Consider the following 22,747-nt stretch of genomic DNA (forward strand, 5'->3'; position numbering starts at 1 on the left):
TAACCGGCGGGAAAGCGCAGCACAGAACGGGAAAGCCGGCGGTGAAGTCTTTTCACTGCCGGCTTCCCCGCCCGGGTCCTTCGCTCCCCGCTCCTTGGTGCTACGCTCCCCGCCCGGTCCTAACTTACGATCGGGGTGGGAGGTGGCGAGGGGAGCGGAGGATCGGGGTGGGAGGCTGCGGGGAAGCAGTATGGGGCTGTGTGATTGTTTAAAAGCCGGCGGCTTTTTACCGCCCGCCGGCTTTTAAACGATCAGGAGAATTCTCCCACGCTGGGATGGCATTCTGATGACAGGCTGGATCGCAGCTGAGCGCTGCCATCCAGCTTGTCATCCTTCAGAGACACTGCAGAGCGCAGGCATTATGGGAACTTCCGATTCCGGTATTCGATATTATAAAAGTATCGGAATTAAGTATCGGAATTCCGATACCGCGAATATCGGCCGATACCCAATATTTCAGTATCGGAATGCTCAACACTAGTCATCAGCAAATTTAATCAATTTACCCTTAATTCCTTCATCTAAATCATTGATAAAGATGTTGAACAACACAGGGCCCAGGACAGAGCCTTGTGGTAACCCACTTGAGACATTCTTCCAACTGGATGGGCAACCATTTATGACCACTCTTTTGGTTCAATCACTAAGACAGTTATGAATCCACCAACAGTTTCCTTGTCCATTCCATAGTTGGTAATTTTTTAAATAAGGATGGTAGAGATACTTTGTCAAATACTTTGCTGAAGTCAAGATAAATATATCTACTGCGTTTCCCAAATCCACCCAGTCAGTGATTCAGTCATAGAAGGAAATTAAGTTAGTCTGACATGACTTTAGTTACAAACCCATGCTGGCTCTGGTTAATCACTTCATTCTCATAAAGGTACTTGTATACATGTTGTTTAATAATTTGTTCAAAAATCTTTCCTGGTATAGAAGTAAGGCTCACAGGCCTATAGTTCCTTGGGACCACCTTCTTCCCCTTTTTGAAGATACGGACAACATTCGCTCTTCTCTAGTCTTCTGGGACTTCTCCTGTTCTCCAATAATTTTCAAAGAATATGGAAAGTGGTTTAATAATTTCCTCTGCTATCTCCTTCAGTACCCTAGGATGTAATTCATCTGGACCTGGAGACTTGAATTCATTTACATTGCCTAAGCATTCCCTCACTATCTCTCTATTTATAGATAATGTGGATTCTTCTAGTCCTTCAATAGTATAGTGAAGATCAATTGTTGTTACATTTACTTTCTGAAAGAAAACAGATGCAAAATAGGAATTTAAAAGTTCGGCCTTCTCAGCATTATTTTTGCCACTTTACCATTTTCATCCTGTAAAAATCCTATTGCATCTTTGACTTTTCTTTTACCTTTGACATACCCCCAAAATCCGCTCTTATTGCTTTTGACATCTTTTGTAAGCCTTAATTTATTATCAGCTTTAGCTAATCTGATACGTGCCCTACAGGTTCTGCAGACAGCATTATATTCTTCTTTAGATAGGTTTCCCTCTTTCCATTTGATAAACATTTCTTTCTTCCTTTTTAGCATGCGTTTAAGTTCTGTGTTCATTCATCCTGGTTTCCTTAAATGCTTCCTATTCTTCCCTCTTATAGGGATAGCTAACAATTGTGCTTTGAGAATCTCATTTTTCAAAATTTCCTATCCTTCCTGGACATTTCTGTCCTTAAGGACATCCAGCCATTGGATCCTTCCTATCCTCTTTCGGAGTCTCTTAAAATCTGCCTTTCTGTAATCCAACCTCGAAGTCAGACGCTTCACAGATCTTCTTCCTCTATTTATCAAAAATTCTATTATTGCATGATCGGTGCCTCCTAGGGTCCCAGACACCCTTCTCTCCTCAACCATTTCCTCCCTGTTTATGATGATTAGATCCAAGGTAGCAGATCCCCTTGTTCTCTTTTCTATTTTTTGGAAGATAAAGTTGTCAGCAAGAGAGGAGAAGAATTTGCTGGACCTGTTACTTTTGCCTGAGAGAGATTCCCAACAAATGTCTAGATAGTTGAAATCTTCCATTATCACTACGTCATATATTTTTGATAACTTGGCCATCTGATGCATAAAGAGTTCATCCATATCTTCAGCTTGCCCAGGTGGCCTATAGTAAACACCTACAATGGTGTCCTTTCCGTTGTTCTCTCCCTATATTCTTACCCAAACAGTTTCCACAGAACTTTCAGTCTCTGAAGCTTCAATCTCTGAGGAGATTGTTGTGGAGAATCGGCTCTGTGGTAGGCGCTGGTTTACACACAGGGATGCAGTTCGTAGGTACCAACAAACAGGCGGTTTATTAAACGTCCATAAACCAGTCAAGATAACAAATGATAACAGCCTTTTTCAGGTACAAAAAGGTATAATTGAACAAAACTCAAAATGACAAGTCCATCAAGCACAGACTCAGTCGTTTCAATGAAGTGTTATTCCCTGACTTCAACAGGTCTGAGCAGCACATGCAAGACCTCCTCACCTTGCAAAACATGAAGACAGACAGAGACAGCTCCAGCTGCCTTGAATCAGACCTTCCAAGACCTTGACTGGAGGTAAGTCAGCAGCTGATCCCACCCAACTCTTTCAGCTGCTTGTAAAACCCGGCCCCATAATCCGGGCCCATTAAACACCTCTCAACACTAAATGTGTGCTGCAGCCTGCTTTTCCGAGTCCTACATCACCGAGGCTTGGCACCTCGGGGACACATACCTCCCATTTACGACCTGTCCAGCGGCAAACTTACATACCACCCCTCCCCTCTCCCCAAAGCCGGGGGCTTGCCACCTTCCGCCAACATACAATAGACCCTTGATAGGGCATCAGCATACCAATGTTGTTTCCCAGACCTATGCTCCACCTGAAAACTAAAATCCTGTAGGGCTAGGAAGCACCTAGTTACTCAGGCACTGTTCCCCTTCTTCTCTCACATTCACCTCAGTGGGGCATGGTCCGACACTAACCTGTACCTTCTACCTAACAGGTAATTCCTCAGAGTGTCCACTTGATGGCCAAACATTCTTTTTCCACTATGGAGTAGTTCTTCTCACACGTGGACAGATTCTGACTGAGGTACATTGCAGGGTGTTGCTCTCCATTAATCTCCTGGGACAAGACTGCTCCCAGCCCAACATCCGATGTGTCTGTTTGGACCACAAACTCTTTGGTGAAGTTGGGTGCCACCAAGACTGGCTGTTTACAGAGGGCCAGTTTTAGTTCCTGGAAAGCCGCCTCAGCTTCCGGGGTCCACTTAGCCATAGCCGACTTCGTCCCTTTCAGAAGATCCGTCAGTGGGGCTGCTATCAGGGCAAAGTTAGGCACAAATCTTCTATAGTAGCCCACGATGCCTAGAAATGCCCCGACCTGCTTCTTCGAGAGGGACTGTGGCCAGTTCTGGATCGCCTTGACCTTTTTTATTTGTGGTTTTATTTCCCCTCTACCAACCAGGTAGCCCAGATACTTGGATTCATCCATCCCCATAGCACATTTCTTTGGGTTGATGGTAAAGCCCGTCTTCCTTAGGGCATCAAGTATGGCTTGAACTTTGCCAAGATGACTTCCCCAATCCTGGCTAAGTATGGCAATGTCATCTAGGTAGGCGGCTGCATACTTTTTATGGGGTGCTAAGATCCGGTCCGTGGCTCTCTGGAAACTGGCCGGAGCTCCCTGCAACTCAAATGGCATCCTGGCATACTGATAACATCCGTCTGGCGTTGAGAAGGCCGTCTTCTCCTTGGCCTCTTCAGACAAAGGAATTTGCCAGTATCCTTTGGTGAGGTCCAGGGTGGTGATGTACTGAGCTGGTCCTAGTCTTTCAATAAGCTCATCTACTCTAGGCATTGGGTAGGTGTTGAACTTCAAAATCTCATTCAGCTTCCTATAGTCATTGCAAAACTGCCATTCTCCAGAAAGGTGACCTAATCCCTGCTTGACCAATCAGGGAACCCTCTAACGCCCGGTATCTTTCCACTAGGCCCACCAGGTCATCTGCATTTTGGGGGTCTCCCTGGGCAACCCAGGACTGAATCGGCTTCGGCAGAAAGTGGATAAACCGATCCATGACCACTCTCTCAATCTGGGTTGGGGAACAAGTCTCTGGCTGCAGCCACTTCTGGACCAGGTTCAGAAGGTCAAACATCTGTGACCAGGGAGGTTTGTCCCTGTGGAAGTCCCAGAGGTGGACCCGTTGTGCCCTGACTGCCAGAGCTATGCCCAGCCACACCAGGATCTCAGCCTTAAGTTTGCTATACTCCTTAGCATCTTGCAGGGCCAAATCAAAGTATGCCTTCTGTGGTTCCACGGTCAGATATGGCAATGGAACCTCTGCCCACTGCTCCGGTGGCAGTCTCTCACGGTTCACTACCCTCTCAAGCATGTCCGGGAACGCCTCGACGGCATTCCCCAGAGTCATCTTTAGCAACGCCCCTCTCACGGTTTTCCTCATCTGGGTCTCAACGCTTCAGCTTGGAGGTGGTGCGGCTTCTCTGACACGGACGGCCTCCGCCAGGGGCGTCATCTGTTCCGTCTGGGATCCTCTGGGATCTCTGCCCACATTCGAAGCAACGTCCATGACCTGTCCAGCGGCAACCTTACGAGATATATGCTATTCTAACATACAATGCAACACCGCCTCCCGTTTATTAAGTCTGTTTCTTGCAAATAAGCTGCATCCTTCTAGCATTGTATTCTAATCATGTGTATCGTGCCACCAAGTTTCAGTCATGCCAATGACATAATATTTATTTTCCTGCGTTAGTAGCTCCAATTCTCCTTGTTTGTTTCCCATGCTCTATGCATTTGTATAGAAACATCTTAGTTTGTGATCGGTTTCTCTTTCTCCAATATTTTTATTATTCTGGGGTTTTATGCCTTTGTTCTTCCTTTCCACTTCTAATAGCAGAGCTCTATAGTATTTGTTCGCTGTATGGTTTTCCCTGGCCTTTTGCTTTCCTTCACAAAATGTTCTATTTCATGCTTGCATGATATAGCATTACAGAGTGCAACTTTATTTGATAATTGTTTCCATAATGCATCAGGCTTGATTAGATGTTCTTTTGCATACTCCTGACCCTGAATTTTATGGTGAGGATGCAGGAGAGGTTTTTTTCTGATGACTCTTCCATGAAGGCCATATTTGTGCAGATGTCTCTGAACAGTAGAACAATGTACCACAGCTCCAGAATCTGCTAAATCTTTCTGAAGGTCTTTTGAAGTCAAGCGGGGGTTCTGATTTGCCTCTTAGCAATCCTACGAGCAGCTCTCACTGAAATTTTGTTTGGTCTTCCAGACTTTATCTTGACTTCCACTGTTCCTGTTAACTGTCATTTCTTAATTACATTTGAACTGAGGAAAGGGTAACTTGGAAACGCTTTGATATCATCTTATAGCCTTCTCCTGCTTTGTGGGCCTCCAGCATTTTTAGAGTGCTAGGCAGCTGCTTAGAAGAACTCATGGCTGCAGCTTTGGCACAAGGTTAGAGGAGGCTGTTTTTTAATAAAGCTGGGAACTTTGCATCACCTGGCCTTTCCTAACGATGATAGTGAACAAGCCATAACCCAATTATTCAAGCATATGGTTTTCCCCCACATATGGGGTATCTGCTAACTCAGGAGAAATTGCACAACAAACTGCATAGTGCAATTTCTTCTTTTACCCTTATGAAAATGCAAAAGTGGGGGCTGAAAAACATTTTTGTGGGAAAAATGTGAAAATTTTATTTTTACGGCTCAATGTTATAAACTTCTGTGAAGCACCTGGGGGTTCAAGGTGCTCACCACACATCTAGATAAGTTCCCTGAGGGGTCTAGTTTCCAAAATGGTGTCACTTGTGGGGGGTTTCCACTGTTAAGGCACATCAGGGGCTCCCCAAATGCAACATGGCGTCTGCTAATTATTCAAGCAAATTTTACATTCAAAAAGTCAAATGGCGCTCCTTCCCTTCCGAACCCTGCCGTGCACCCAAACAGTGGTTTTCCCCCACATATGGGGTATCTGCTTACTCAGGAGAAACTGCACAACAAATTTTGGGGTCCATTTTTTCCTGTTACCCCTGCGAAAATAAAAAAAATTGGGTCTAAAGTAACATTTTTGTGAAAAAAGTTAAATGTTAATTTTTTTCTTTCACATTCCAAAAATTCCTGTGAAGCACCTGAAGGGTTAATACAGTTCTTGAATGTGGTTTTGAGCACCTTGAGGAGTGCAGTTTTTAGTATGGTGTCACTTTTGGGTATTTTCTGTCATAAAGACCCCTCAAAGTGACTTTAAATATGATGTGGTCCCTACAAATATGGTTTTGTAAATTTTGTTGGAAAAATGAGAAATCGCTGGTCAACTTTTAACCCTTATAGCTCCCCAATAAAAAAAAATTTGGGTTCCAAAATTGTGCTGATGTAAAGTAGACATGTGGGAAATGTTATTTATTAACTATTTTGTGTGACATGTCTCTCTGATTTAAGGGCATAAAAGTCAAATTTTGAAAATTGCAAAATTTTCGCAAAATTTCCGTTTTTTGCACAAATAAACGCAAGTGATATCGAAGAAATTTTACCACAATCATGAAGCACAATATGTCACGAAAAAACATTCTCAGAATCAGGAGGATCCGTTGAAGCGTTCCAGAGTAATTACCTCATAAAGTGACAGTGGTCAGAATTGTAAAAATTGGTCTTGTCATTAACATGCAAACCACCCTCGGGGGTAAAGGGGTTAATAACCACCCTTTGTTTCCTATCACTGAGCCAATTCTTAACCCACATACATATATTTTCCCCTATCCCCATTGTTCTCATTTTATGTATCAACCTTTTGTGTGGAACCGTATCAAAAGCTTTTGAAAAGTCCATATACACAACATCCACTGCATTTCCTTGGTCCAGTCCAGAACTTGCCTCCTCATAAAAACTGATCAGATCAGTTTGACAGGAACGGTCCCTCGTAAACCCATGTTGATATTGGGTCATGAGGTTATTCTTCATATACTCTAGTATAGCATCTCTTAGGAAACCCTCCAGGATTTTACCCACAGTAGAGGTTAAGCTTACTGGCCTATAATTTCCAAGTTCAGTTTTTGTCCCCTTTTTGAATATTGGCACCACATTTGCTATACGCCAGTCCTGTGGTACAGACCCTGTTATTATGGAATCTTTAAAGATTAAAAATAATGGTCTATCTATGACGCTACTTAATTCCTGCAGTACTCGCAGGTGTATCCCATCCGGGCCCGGGGATTTGTCAACTTTAGTGATTTTTAGACACCGCCGTACTTCCTGCTGGGTTAAGCAAGTGACATTTACTGGAGAATTTTTGTTATCACTAATCATGTTTTCTGTCATGCGATTTTCTTGTGTAAATACGGTTGAAAAAAAATCATTTAGCATATTGGCTTTTTCCTCATCCACCATTTCACCCAGACAATTTTTAGGGTGCCCAAACTTTTCCATCGGTCCATTTTCGTATTTGTAATTTTTAAAATGTATTAAATTACTATATATTTTTTTTGCTTAATATACAAAGGAAATGAGTCAACTTTAGCCCTTTTAGAGATTATTACATCTTCAACTTGCTTAACTGTTCGCAATAACAGTAATTTTGACCAGGGGTGACCAAACTTTTACATGCTTCTGTAGTATACAGGAAAATATCACACAGCGTGGGGTATACAGAACCTCGTCCATGCGAGTATATAGTACACAGAAATACACCGGACAGTGTATAATCCATATATACAGTGACTATACCCCTCCCCCAGACTCCATATACCTGTGGTGTAATGATCACCGATGCCCCCAGTCCCGCCTGTAGTGTCTTGTTATGGGGCTGTATTTTGAGCCCAGGAGCAGCACTCACCTCTGCGGTGAAGGTATGATACTCCTCCGGGAGGATCCATGACTGGGGGTAATAGTCGTACTCCTGAGGATACAGCTGCCGCAATGTCCGCAGCGCACGGCTCAGATTGATCTTACGAACCATCTCCGCCATTCCTGCCAGGAAAGAGAGCAGTGATCAGACCGCAGCAATGGAGATGAACCCTCGACAATGACCCGTAATGTGTGGACCAATCACAGGCCGCGCCGCTTTCCCCCAGCTGAAGATGCCCAGGGCACATTTATTGGGAGTTGCAGAAATTAGTGGCTTGGGTCCGGGGGGAGGCGCACACAATTACAGATAAATGGCTGGATGTCTGGGGGGGAGGGGCACACAATTATAGATTAATGTCTGGAGTCCGGGGGGGAGGAGCACACAATTATTATAGAATAATGGCTGGAGTCCGGGGGAGGCGCACACAATTATAGAATAATGGCTGGAGTCCGGGGGGAGGCGCACACAATTATAGAATAATGGTTGGAGGTCTGGGGGGAGGGGCACACAATTACAGATAAATGTCTGGATGTCTTGGGGGGAGGGGCACACAATTACAGGTTAATGGCTGGATGTCTTGGGGGGAGGGGCACACAATTACAGGTTAATGGCTGGATGTCTGGGGGGGAGGGGCACACAATTACAGATTAATGGCTGGAGGTCTGGGGGGAGGGGCACACAATTACAGATTAATGGTTGGAGGTATGGGGGGAGGGGCACACAATTACAGATTAATGGTTGGAGGTATGGGGGGAGGGACACACAATTACAGATTAATGGTTGGAGGTCTGGGGGGAGGGGCACACAATTACAGGTTAATGGTTGGAGGTCTGGGGGGAGGGGCACACAATTACAGATTAATGGCTGGAGGTCTGGGGGGAGGGGCACACAATTACAGATTAATGGTTGGAGGTATGGGGGGAGGGGCACACAATTACAGATTAATGGTTGGAGGTATGGGGGGAGGGGCACACAATTACAGATTAATGGTTGGAGGTCTGGGGGGAGGGACACACACTTATAGATTAATGGTTGGAGGTCAGGGGGGAGGGACACACAATTATAGATTAATGACTGGAGTCCGGGGGGAGGGGCACACAATTACAGATTAATGGCTGGAGTCCGGGGGGAGGGGCACACAATTACAGATTAATGGCTGGAATCCGGGGGGAGGGGCACACAATTATAGAATAATGGCTGGAGTCCGGGGGGAGGCGCACACAATTATAGATTAATGTCTGGAGTCCGGGGGGGGGGGGCACACAAATTATAGAATAATGGCTGGAGTCCGGGGGGAGGCGCACACAATTATAGAATAATGGCTGGAGTCCGGGGGGAGGCGCACACAATTATAGAATAATGGCTGGAGTCCGGGGGGAGGGGCACACAATTATAGAATAATGGCTGGAGTCCGGGGGGAGGGGCACACAATTATAGAATAATGGCTGGAGTCCGGGGGGGGGGGGGCGCACACAAATTATAGAATAATGGCTGGAGTCCGGGGGGAGGCGCACACAATTATAGAATAATGGCTGGAGTCCGGGGGGAGGGGCACACAATTATAGAATAATGGCTGGAGTCCGGGGGGAGGGGCACACAATTATAGAATAATGGCTGGAGTCCGGGGGGGGGGGGGCGCACACAAATTATAGAATAATGGCTGGAGTCCGGGGGGAGGCGCACACAAATTATAGAATAATGGCTGGAGTCCGGGGGGGAGGCGCACACAATTATAGAATAATGGCTGGAGTCCGGGGGGGAGGCGCACACAATTATAGAATAACGGCTGGAGTCCGGGGGGGAGGCGCACACAATTACAGATAAATGGCTGGATGTCTGGGTGGGAGGGGACACAATTACAGGTTAATGGCTGGAGTTCGGGGGAGGGGCACACAATTACAGATTAATGGTTGGAGGTATGGGGGGAGGGACACACAATTACAGATTAATGGTTGGAGGTATGGGGGGAGGGACACACAATTACAGATTAATGGCTGGAGTTCGGGGGAGGGGCACCCAATTACAGATTAAAGATTATGGATCTGGGGGGAGGGACACACAATTGCAGACTAATGGCTGGCTGTCCATGAGGGGGGGCACACAATTACAGATTAATGGCTGGAGTTCGGAGGGACACACAATTACAGATTAATGGCTGGAGTTCGGGGGAGGGGCACCCAATTACAGATTAAAGATTATGGATCTGGGGGGAGGGACACACAATTGCAGACTAATGGCTGGAGTTCGGGGGGGGGGGACACACAATTATAGAATAATGGCTGGAGTTCGGGGGGGGACACACAATTACAGATTAATGGCTGGAGGTCTGGGGGGAGGGACACACAATTACAGATTAAAGACTAGGGATCTGGGGGGAGGGACATACAATTACAGATTAATGACTAGTAGTGTTGAGCGAGTATGTTCTATTAACCCTTTCGCCGAGTATGCTCGGGCCTAGCTCCGAGTATTTACAGCTGCTCGGTGATATGGTTGAATCGCTCTTGCGTGCATGATTTGTGACTTTTTAACAGTTTTATTACATGGGAGGAATGTCTATTTCTTACACGTTCCTCACATGTAATAAAACTGTCAAACAGTTGCAAATCATGCACACAGGGAGCGATTTAACCATATCACCGAGCAGCTATAAATACTCGGAGCTCGGCCCGAGCATACTCGGACAGAACACACTCCCTCAACACTAATGACTAGGGATCTGGGGGAGGGGCACACAATTACAGATTAATGGCTGGGGACGGAAGGTAGGTGGTTGATATGCATTGTGGATTATAACCCCTCCCCAACACGTTACATATAGCCCCTCCACTTCAGATGAGACTCTGCCCCCTCCTACCTGGGAACTTGTTGACATGGCCAAAGCTGAGATTCTCGCTTTCGTAGAAGGACGCTCCATGCCAGTAAATGTCGCAGGGCAGGCGGCGGCCCAGGGGGAACTACAAGGCAAAACCCCAGCGTGACACTACTACTCACAGCATCCACTTATGCACTCTATTCAGCTGGTATAGTTCTGTGTACATACATTACTTATCCTGTACTGATCCTGAGTTACATCCTGTATTATACTCCAGAGCTGCACTCACTATTCTGCTGGTGCAGTCACTGTGTACATACATTACATTACTTATCCTGTACTGCTCCTGAGTTACATACTGCATTTTACTCCAGAGCTGCACTCACTATTCTGCTAGTGCAGTCATTGTGCCCATACATAACATTACTTATCCTGTACGGATCCTGAGTTACCTCCTGTATTATACTCCAGAGCTGCACTCACTATTCTGCTGGTACAGTCACTGTGTACATACATTACATTACTTATCCTGTACTGATCCTGAGTTACCTCCTGTATTATACTCCAGAGCTGCACTCACTATTCTGCTGGTGCAGTCACTGTGTACAGTCATGGCCAAAAGTATTGAGAATGAGACAAATAGTAATTTTTCCAAAGTTTACTGCTCCATTTTTTGTAATGTCAATTTGCATATACTCCTGAATGTCAAAGAGTGATCAGCTTAACAGCAATTACTGTACTTGCAAAGTCTATTTGCCCAGAAAATGAACTTTAACCCCCAAAACACATTTCAACATCATTGCACTCCTGCCTTAAAAGGAGCAGCTAACATCGTTTTAGTGATTGATCCATTAACACAGGTGTGGGTGTTGATGAGGACAGGGCTGGCGATCAATCAGTCATGATTAAGTAAGAATGACATCACTGGACACTTTAAAAGGAGGCTGGTTCTTGGTATCATTGTTTCTCTTCAGTTAACCATGGTTATCTCTAAAGAAACACGTGCAGCCATCATTGCACTGCACAAAAATGGCTTAACAGGGAAGAGTATCGCAGCTACAAAGATTGCACCTCAGTCAACAATCTATCGCATCATCAAGAACTTCAAGGAGAGAGCTTCCATTGTTGTCAAAAAGGCTCCAGGGCGCCCAAGAAAGACCAGCAAGCGCCAGGACCGTATCTTAAAACTGTTTCAGCTGCGGGATGGGACTACCAGCAGTGCCGAGCTTGCTCAGGAATGGCAGCAGGCTGGTGTGAGTGCTTCTGCACGCACTGTGAGGCGGAGACTCTTTGAGCAAGGGCTGGTTTCAAGGAGGGCAGCAAAGAAGCCACTTCTCTCCAGAAAAAACATCAGGGACCGACTGATATTCTGCAAAAGGTACAGGGAGTGGACTGCTGAGGACTGGGGCAAAGTCATTTTCTCTGATGAATCCCCTTTTCGATTGTTTGGGACATCTGGAAAACAGCTTATTCGGAGAAGAAGAGGTGAGCGCTACCACCAGTCTTGTCTCATGCCAACTGTAAAGCATCCTGAAACCATTCATGTGTGGGGTTGCTTCTCAGCCAAGGGAATCGGCTACCTCACAGTCTTGCCTAAAAACACAGCCATGAATAAAGAATGGTACCAGAATGTCCTCTAAGAGCAACTTCTCCAAACCGTCCAAGAGCAGTTTGGCGCCCAAAAATACCTTTTCCAGCATGATGGAGCACCTTGCCATAAAGCAAAGGTGATAACTAAATGGCTCATGGAACAAAACAGAGATTTTTGGTCCATGGCCTGGAAACTCCCCAGATCTTAATCCCATTGAGAACTTGTGGTCAATCATCAAGAGACGGGTGGACAAACAAAAACCAACAAATTCTGGCAAAATGCAAGCATTGATTATGCAAGAATGGACTGCTATCAGTCAGGATTTGGTCCAAAAGTTGATTGAGAGCATGCCAGGGAGAATTACAGAGGTCTTGAAGAAGAAGGGGCAACACTGCAAATATTGACTTGCTGCATTAACTCATTCTAACTGTCAATATAACCTATTGGTACTCATAATATGATTGCAATTATATTTCTGTATGTGATATAAACATCAGACAAACACTAATAAAAACCAGAGGCCAGCAGATCATGTGAAAATATAATTTTGGTGTCATTCTCAAAACTTTTGGCCATGACTGTACATACATTACATTACTTATCCTGTACTGATCCTGAGTTACATCCCGTATTATACCCCACAGCTGCACTCTGATGCAGTCTGTGTATCAGTGAATAGTCCTTTCATACACTGGTACAGTCTAATAACCTCACAGAGTTGTAAATAGGACGAGGATTGAAGTTGAACAGTCTTGGATTTTGGGGTGCCACAGTTGGGGGCAACATCTTAGCGTCAACTGGTGAAGGGTCAGTGGTACAGTCCCCCATGAGCCTCAGGACATAACATGCAGTGATGGAGGATGATGTGGGGTGACTGTACTGGGCCCTATTGCTGTGTGGGGGTCACTCACTTCCTTCCACTTTAGCTGCTTGATGCTGATCCTTAGCGCCTCCAGAGACGTCTTGGCCTTGGAGCTGTCCACCGTGACCGGCCTCCTGCGCCCCCCTCTGTCTTCCTGACTCCCAATACTCAGCGCCCTCGGCCCCCTGCACCCCGACATCCCAAGATCAGAGGCTCGTGTGTGAGGAGAGGAGCTGCTACACCTGGTACCCAGCACATGACGACTCGCAGCTGCTTTGTTCCTCCTATATAGAGATGATCTGTTGTGTCTGCTTGCCCCCGTTCCGCGGATCACCCCACAGTCAGCCCCCGCACCAGAGATCACCCCACTGTCAGCACCTGCACCCTGGGTCACCCCACAGTGAGCCCCTGCTCCAGAGATCACCCCACTGTCAGCCCCCACACCACAGATCACCCGACCATCAGCACCAGCACCCCGGGTTACCCCACAGTCAGCCCCCGCACACTGGGTCACCCCACCATCAGCACCCGCACCCCGGGTCACGCGAATGTCAGCCCCCACACGCCAGATCTCTTCAGTATCAGCCCCCACACTCCGGATAACCCCATCAGCCGCTGCACTGCGGATCACACCGCCATCAGCCCCCGCACCCCTAATCACCCCACCATCAGCCCCTGCACTGCGGATCACACCGCCATCAGCCCCCGCACCCCTAATCACCCCACCATGAGCTCCCGCACCCCGAGTCACCTTACTATCAGCCCCCGCACTGTGGATCACCCCACCGTCAGCCCCGGCACTGCGGATCACACCGCCATCAGCCCCCGCACAATGGATCACTCCACCATCAGCTCCCGCACCCCGAATCACCCCACCATCAGCCCCCTCACTGCAGATCATACCGCCGCCATCAGCCCCCGTACCATGGATCACTCCACCGTCAGCCCCCGCACCGCAGATCACCCCACCATCAGCCCCCGCACCGCAGATCACCCCATCAGCCCCTGCACCGCAGATCACCCCACCATCAGCCCCCGCACCGCAGATCACCCCACCATCAGCCCCCGCACCGCAGATCACCCCACCATCAGCCCCCGCACCGCAGATCACCCCACCATCAGCCCCCGCACCGCAGATCACCCCATCAGCCCCCGCACCGCAGATCACCCCACCATCAGATCCCGCACCCCGGATCACTCCATCAGCCCCCACACCCCTAATCACCCCACCATCAGCCCCCACACCCCTAATCACCCCACCATCAGCCCCCACACCCCTAATCACCCCACCATCAGCCCCCACACTGCGGATCACACCAGTTTCCCCTCCATGTGTCCCCCCACATTCTGTCCCCTCACAGGTCTCCCCTCTGGCACACAGGGGGCGCACTGCTCCCCACAACGACCCAGCCGTGCTTTCAGTCCTCCTATCCTGTTTTCTCCCCGTCTTTCTCCCAGGGTGAGAGGCTCCTGTGTACACCGCCCTCTCGGCGCCCTCTATCCCCGCCCTGTGTGGCTCCCCGGGGCCCGCAAACTCCCCATCTCCGCAGCCCCCTGACATGCTCATCCCGGCTGCCAATCACCTGAGGCCACGCCCCGCACGCCGGATTGTTTGGGTCTGGTTGACAGCGCGACCGCACGGGAACTGCAGAGGGTCAAAAGTAATCGGCGCGAAATGAAAAAAGTTGCACTCCACATACGACCAGGCGGGGACATGCGAAGCGGGCAGGGCGGAACGATGAGTCTGCTGCTGCTCATCATGTTCTCATTATAGTCATATACGGATTTATGTGGGAGGGACTCGCTGTTCTGGGACTGGTTGTCCTGCTCTGTAATGGCGGGAGCGCCTGACAACCAGCATAAGCTGATAACATGACGCAGGGCTCAGGTGCTGTGTGTCCTGTAGATGCAATGACAGCCGCTGTATGACGATGGGGTGACCATGCAGTGACGATGTGGAGGAGACAATGAGGTGAAAACGACATGGAGGTGATGATATGGAGGAGAAAACTACATGGAGGAGACAACCGAAGGTGATGATGTGGAGGAGACGATGAGGCAAAAAAAAAGACATGGATGAGAGGACGATAAAAAGTGGAGGAAACAACAAGGAGGTGACGATGAGGAGGAGACAACAAGGAGGTGACGATGAGGAGGAGACAACAAGGAGGTGACGATGAGGAGGAGACAACACGGAGGTGACGATGAGGAGGAGACAACAAGGAGGTGACGATGAGGAGGAGACAACAAGGAGGTGACGATGAGGAGGAGACAACAAGGAGGTGACGATGAGGAGGAGACAACACGGAGGTGACGATGAGGAGGAGACAACAAGGAGGTGACGATGAGGAGGAGACATCAAGGAGGTGACGATGAGGAGGAGACAACAAGGAGGTGACGATGAGGAGGAGACAACAAGGAGGTGACGATGAGGAGGAGACAACAAGGAGGTGACGATGAGGAGGAAACAACAAGCCGATTGACCAGGCAAAAACGACATGAATAAGATAACGAGGAGCTGAAAACGTGGTGGTGACGACATGGAGGAGACGATGATGCAAAATCTAAATGGATGAGATTATGTAGAGGAGGCGACAAGGTGATGACATGAAGAAGACCATGGAGGAGACAACAAGGAGGTGACCAGGCAGAAATTATGTAAATGAGACATCAAGGAGGTGACAGTGAGGAGGAGACAACATGGAAAGATGATAAGGCAAAAACGACGTGGATGAGACGCCGACACACCATCGCTGCCCCTATCCCGCTATTCCTGGTCAGGCTGCTGATGCCCGGGTTGCACTCACTGCGCACAGAACCCCGGGCACTGTACTTAGGGTGCTTGCACGTGGTCCCGTTGTCTTAAAGGGACAGCGCCACCCTAAAATGTCCCCAGTCAATTGCTGGGAGACACTGATTATTTAAGCCACCGCCACCTGATGGAAGGTGCCTGTGCAACATTGTATGTCTGTCACTAACACGCTTGCTAGTTCTCAAATCCCAGTGCTCTTATCCAGTATACTTATCAGCCGTGCCCACCTGCCTGTCTATCAGATGTGCCCGCCTGCCTATCAGCCGGTCCAGCCTGCCTGTCTATCAGCCGTGCCTGCCAGCGTTCTCTATCTCTGACCTGTACCAGGAGGTCTCTTGTCAGAAAGACCAACAGGACAAGATTCTGTCCCAGCTACGGACAGTAAACATATGCCTGGACACGCTGCTTTCTCCGGCCGCACCCGCGTCTGCCCAAGCAGCAACAACTTCAAATGTGCCTCAACAGTCTGCCGGTTTTGGACCCCGAACTCTTGGCACATCATTTAATTTCTGATTGGGCTCAAGTGGCTTTCATTATGTCCCACCTCACTGTCGTGGCTCAATCCCCTATGGGAGAGAGGGGATCCTCTTGTATGAAATCTTCAGTCATTTGTAGAAGCCTTCTAGAAGGTTTTCGATGAGCCCGGCCGTGCATCCTCAGTAGCCTCTTCACTCCTTCGACTGCGTCAGGGAAACCTCACAGTGGGCCAGCACGCTGTACGTTTCCGCACTCTCTTGCCTGAAATAACGAGGCTCTGGTGGCCACCTTCTGTGAGGGCCTTTCTGGGCGAATTAAAGATGAGCTGGCCGGTCGTGACATACCTACCTCATTGGATGACCTAGTGTCTCTGGCTACATGGATAGACATCAGATTCCAAGAGCGTTCCAAGGAGGTGACCTGTGAGAGAAGACCTGTATGCATGGCGCCTACCTATCAACGGCTGGTCTTACAGCAAGCCTTGGCATCCTTCCCAGAGTACGCAAGTTGACCAGGTGACGATGGCCAAGCATCGTCAGGAGGCCCGTCAATCCGAGGGAAGGTGCTTTTATTGTGACTGCTCTGAGCACGTAATCCGCTCCTGTCCAGAGAGACCGGGAAATTACAGAGTCTAAGGTCTGTTAGAGAGGCCACCCTGGACGAGAATCACCCCTCTACATCGCTGACTCTGTCAGTAGTTGTTTCCTGTTGGTTTGTATGGTGGATGGAAGACCTCTCTCCGAAGCCATCCTTTCCATTACCGAACCAGTGGAATTTCGGGTAGGAATGCTGCACTCGGAGAAGATTCCTCTTTATGTGCTGTGCGATCTTTCTCACCCTCTGCTTCTATGTCTGCAAAAACATGAGCCTGTCTTGGATCGGTCCAGAGAAACACTCCGCTAGGGTCAAGACTGTCGCGAGAGTTACCTTGCTCCCATTTGTCCTGCTCGACCACCGACTTCTCCAGCTGAAGGCTTTGATAAAAAGGAGGCTGAGACTTTACCACCACATAGGCTGTTTGACTGTCCAATTGACCTTCTGCCAAGCGCATCCCATCTACGAGGCCTGTCGCAGGCTGAGACCCGTGCCATTTATCCAGAAGTCGTCCTCCCCGGTTGGAGCAGGTTTCTTCTTTGTCAAGAAAATGGACAGTTCTCTGCGACCCTGCATCAATTATAGGGGTGTCAACCAACACAATCAAGAATAAATATCCTCTGCCTCTCATCTCCGAGCTATTTGATCACCTGAAAGGTTCCAGAGTCTTCAAGAAACTCGACCTACAAGGGGCGTTAACCTGATTCGAATTCGCCAGGGAAACGAATGTAAGACGGCCTTTAACACCCGTGACGGTCATTACGAGTATCGCATTATGGCGTTTGGACTTTGTAATGCCCCAGCAGTCTTCCAAAAACTGGTAAATGACATCTTCCGGGACCTCCACCACACGTGTTTGGTAGTTTACCTAGATGACGTCTTCGTGTTCTTTCCCGATCTGTCTACACACAGGAAGGTCTGTATGCCATATATGAAAAATGTGTCTTCGAGCAGACCTCTCTTCTGTTTCTGGGGTACATAGTCTCTGGGACCGACTTGAAAATGGATCCCAAGAAGGTATCCGCCATCTTGAAGTGGCCCCTTCCAGACTGCTTAAGGCTATTCAGTGGTTTCTCGGGTTTTCAAATTACTACCGCCAGTTCATTCCACATTTCTCCTCTCAGACCACACCTACTTCTGCCCTGACCCACATGGGGGCCAATCCTAAGGTGTGGACTCCAGAAGCAGAAGACGCCTTTGTGTCTCTAAAACAGGTCTTATCCTCAGCTCCTGTGCTGCATTGGCCGAACAATAACAAGCAGTTCTTTCTGGAGGTGGATGCTTCTTCAGTGGCCAGTGCCGTTCTTACTCAGAAGTCTTCTTTTGGTTGCATGGTGACCTGCAGCTTTTTTGTCCAAGATCTTCTCTGCCCCTGAACACAATTACTCTATAGGCGAACAAGAACTGCTAGTGATTAAACTGGCTCTGGAGGAGTGGTGGTACTTGCTTGAAAGAGCGATGCACCCTGTGGTTATATATACTGGCCATAAGAATCTTGCCTATTTGCAATCCGCACAGCGACTTAACCTTCGACATGCCAGGTGGTGTCTGTTCTTCGCCAGCTTCAGCTTCTCACTCCATTTTCGTCCGGCAGATAAGAACATCAAGGTAGACACTCTCTCTAGATCATTGAGCCCTACAAAATCCTTGCGGTTGCCCCGTTGGATTTGTCTCTGTAAAAGGGCGGGATTTCCCTCCAAAAATATCAGTAATTTATGAGGGAACTCTCCTATACCTCTATTGAGGTCCGATATTAACTATTAACATCAAACTCGATTATTAATAATTAATATCCACTAACATTATCTGTGCCTACCGTGTGCCAATAAAAGGTATTTATTACACAAAAGTCTACAGTTAATATACTACTATTTATCCCACTAACACAGTACACAAAATGGATATACAATTACCTAATATATTTTCCACCCACGTTTCCTAATCACTCATGCAATATCAGCCCACCCATCTATACTAACTTTCCCTATATATATATATATATATATATATATATATATATATATATATATATATAGATACAAGGATATCAATATCTAGGAGGATTAGTACAGGGTATATAGGGCTAGTAAGTAAAGAAGTTACAAGGGAAGAGAGATACTCAGCCATGTGTTATGTCCATCTCTCAAAGAGTCCAAAAAAGGGGCCAGCACATGAGTGCTCTGGGGTTTTATGTCCAGCACAGGAAATTATGTATTATTCCCCGCCCACTGGCTAAGGTCTTTGTTCATGTCCAGCCATACTCGCAAAACCTGTTTTAGTACATGGCTGGACATTTTGTTGATCCTGCCCCCAACAGCAGCAAGCAGACTGAAACACATAAGGAGATGGGGGCCAATATATACATGTATACTTATCTGCAAGCATGGCTAGTATGTAGATACATATATACATGTACAACCTAGGACACTTCCCTTTACAGTCTCGACTCCCTTTCGAAAAGACGTACATGGCTGAACCAGATAGGTTTTTCTGTGGGGTCACTTGTCGAAGCTGTTTGGCGATGCTGGACAGAAGAAATCGGCTCTCCTCATGTCCCGACATTATTGGTGGCCGACCCTCCTCAGGGATATTGCGGATCTCGTCTTGACCTGTCTCTCTTGTGCCCAGAACAAAAACCAGAAACAGCTTCCAACTGATCGGCTACTTCCTTTGCCCTTATCATTTGCTCCCTGGCAGCATATTGCAATGGATTTCACCGATCTACCAGTATTGGCCGAGTGTACCGTCATTTGGGTAGTTGTGGATCGCTTCTCCAGAATGGCCCATTTCACTCCACTGTTCGGCTTCCAATCTGCTCCAGTGCTTGCGGAGAAGTTCATTCTTCATATTTTCTATCTCTATGGTCTACAGCTCCATATTGTCTCGGATAGCAGGGCTGTGGAGTCGGTAAGCCAAACCTTCGACTCCGACTCCTCAGTTTCCATGACTCCGACTCCACGACTTCAACTCCCTCATACATGGCTCATGTTTAAGTGATAAATTTATGGTAGGACACATTTTTCTCAGCTAAAAGTCTAGACCCTTAGATCAGGAATAGGACAGACATTTATAGGACATTTCATAACTTTACAAAATTCTTATGAAAAAATATTCCCCACAAACTGCATTGAACTACTGTACCCAATTTATTATATATTTTAGGAGTCTGAGTTGGTCCATTTTATTCCGACTCCACCAAAATAGGCACCAACTCCACAGCCCTGTCGGATAGAGACGTTCAGTTTACTTCCCGCTTCTGGAGGACCACATGCAAATTACTAAATGTCACGCTGTATTTCTCTTCAGCCTACCATCCTCAATCCAATGGCCAGGTAGAGCGGGGCAATCAGATCCTGACTAACTTCTTGCAGCACTTTGTCAATGCCCACCACTGGGCCGAACTCTTGCCTTGGGCCGAATTCTCATAGAACAACAATGTGAGGGAATCCTCTGCCAAATTTTCTTTTTTTGTAGTCTACGGGCAACATCCCAATATTTCGTTCCCTGTTCCTACTTCCTCCGATATTCCTGCTGCTGAATCCCTCGTCAAGGGTTTTTCGAAGATCTGGGAGGACATCAAGTCCTCATTATTAACATCCTTGGAACAGATGAAAAGACACGCAGACAAGAGAAGTCTGGAACCGCCACTGTTTCATCCTTGGGACAAAGTCTGACTGTCGTCTAAATATGTCCGCCTCAAGGTACCATCCTATAAACTGGGTCATCGTTTCATAGGTCCGTTTGAACTTCTGAAACAGATTAATCCAGTAGCGTACAAGCTCAGACTCCCGGCCTCTCTACGGATTCCCTATTCTTTCCATGTGTCTCTTCTCAAGCCTGTTGTTCTCAGTCCCTTTTTCAGAGATCCTGGTACCACTCTTTCTCCCTTTAGCACTGAGGACATTTTTGAGGTAGAGAACATTCTGGCCACCAAAAGGGTAAGAGGAAAAACTTTTCTTGTGAATTGGAAGGGGTTTGGTCCTGAGGAGAGATCTTGGGAACCTAGGGAGAACATCCGTGCCCCTCTCCTCCTGGAGAGATTGCTTGCGGACTTGAAAAAGAGGTAGCTAAAGTGGGGGTACTGTAGCGTTGAAGTCTCTGCCTTCTGCCTCCCTCCCCCAGCAGAGACGCCGACACACTCACCACCGAGGCCCCAGTCCCACACTTTCTGGTCCAGCTGCTGATGCCCGGGGCGCACGCACTGCGCGCAGATCCCAGGGCACTCCGCTTAGGGCGTGCGCGTGGTCCTGTCCTCTTAAAGGGATAGCGCGCCGTCCTAAAGTGTCCCCAGCCAATGGTTGGGAGACACTGATTATTTAAGGCACTTCCACCTGATGGGAGGTGCCTGTGCAACGTTGTATGTCTGTCACTAACATGCTTGCTAGTTCTCAGGTCCCTGTGATTGTATCCAGTATACCTGCCTGTCTATCAGCCATGCCTGCCTATCAGTCGTGCTTGCCAGCCTGCCTGTCAGCCGTGCCTGCCAGCCTGCCTGTCTATCAGCCGTAACCTCCTGCCTGTCTATCAGCCGTGCCTGCCAGCCTGCCTGTCTACCAGCCGTGCCAGCCTACCTGTTTATCAGCCGTGCCTGCTTCCTGTCCCATAGGGGTCAGCTGCCATCCACCTGAGGTCAGTCCTGGTGTACCACCTCCCTCGTCTGTCCCCAGATCGCGGTATCGTCAGCTGATGTGCATCCGAGGTCGGACTTGGTGAGGCATCTAGTCACGCCCCTCAAGGCTCTACTCGGTTCACGGCACAATGGTTCCATCACCCAGCCTGTTACAAGGAGGAGACAAAGAGGAAGTGATGAGTCAAAAACAACGGGGATGAGATGACGAGGAGGTGACTACGTGGAGGAAACGATGAGGAGGTAACGATGAGACAATGAGGAAGTGACAACGTGGAAGCGATGACAAGGACACAACATGGAGGTGATAATGTGGAGGGGATGACGAGGAGGTGGAAGGCATTGTGAGTAGGTGACAACATGAATGAGACAATGAGGAGGCGATGAAGTGGATGAGACAACAAGGAGGAGATGATGAGAAAATGACGTGGAGTAAACTGAGGTAACGACGTGAAGGTGACGATGAGGTGGACACAATGAGGAGGTGACGGCTAGGAGGAGACGATGTGAAGATGTTGATCAGGAGGACACAATATGGAGATGATGACGTGGAGGTGACGAGGCAGAGATGATGAGGAGGACACAAAATGGAGATGACAACAAAGAGGTGAAGATGACGTGGACGTGACAACATGGCGGAGACAACGTGGAGGACTTGACATTTAGGACACGATGTGGGGGTGACAACGTGGAAGTGGAGGTAACTGGAGTAGAGGCTGGCTAGGGAGAGCACACATGCTGGGTCACGCGTGCAATATATTTTAAGTGCAATATTTTAAAGTGCTTGCAGTTATACATGACGTGAAACTGATATCCTCTCTCTTCTTCACACAGGTATTTATCCATTCTTCCGCTTATATGTTATCTGCAAAGTGTGTACAGTCTCATTCTATCTAGCAAGATTTTTTTTTATATGGTATTGATCCATCCTTCCGCATTTATGTTATCTGCAAAGCGTGAACAGTCTCATTCTATCTAGCAAGATTTTTTTATATAGTATTTTTCCAATGTTCGTGGTTTTTTTTTTTCTGTTTTAAAGTGTTTAAAGCTATCTCTTTCACTGATGTTTTATAACCTCTCTGTTCAGCATGGGTTTGTTTATCTTC

The 22,747-nt window shown here is 47.7% G+C and overlaps 1 protein-coding gene across 4 annotated transcripts in view; it reads right to left on the reverse strand.

Annotated features, from left to right (window-relative positions):
- The window catches only part of TTLL11 (tubulin tyrosine ligase like 11), a 121,004-nt gene extending 99,170 nt beyond the window's left edge, over positions 1 to 21,834 (reverse strand). The window contains exons 1-3 of one of the 4 annotated variants that reach the window (XM_073640839.1): positions 13,181 to 14,160; positions 10,721 to 10,820; positions 7,852 to 7,985 (exon numbers count right to left, since the gene is read on the reverse strand). In XM_073640839.1, coding sequence (XP_073496940.1) covers positions 7,852 to 7,985; positions 10,721 to 10,820; positions 13,181 to 14,032 — 1,086 coding nt within the window. In that variant the 5' untranslated portion in view covers positions 14,033 to 14,160. Of the gene's footprint in view, positions 1 to 7,851; positions 7,986 to 10,720; positions 10,821 to 13,180; positions 14,167 to 21,585 lie in introns of those variants that run through there. The other 3 variants (XM_073640840.1, XM_073640838.1, XM_073640837.1) reach the window with 3 other exon arrangements.
- Between the last annotated feature and the right edge of the window lie 913 nt (positions 21,835 to 22,747).

This window comes from Phyllobates terribilis, unplaced genomic scaffold (genome assembly GCF_046119375.1).
Source record: "Phyllobates terribilis strain yellow unplaced genomic scaffold, ASM4611937v1 Scaffold_7__3_contigs__length_470593459, whole genome shotgun sequence".
Classification (NCBI taxonomy): domain Eukaryota; kingdom Metazoa; phylum Chordata; class Amphibia; order Anura; family Dendrobatidae; genus Phyllobates; species Phyllobates terribilis.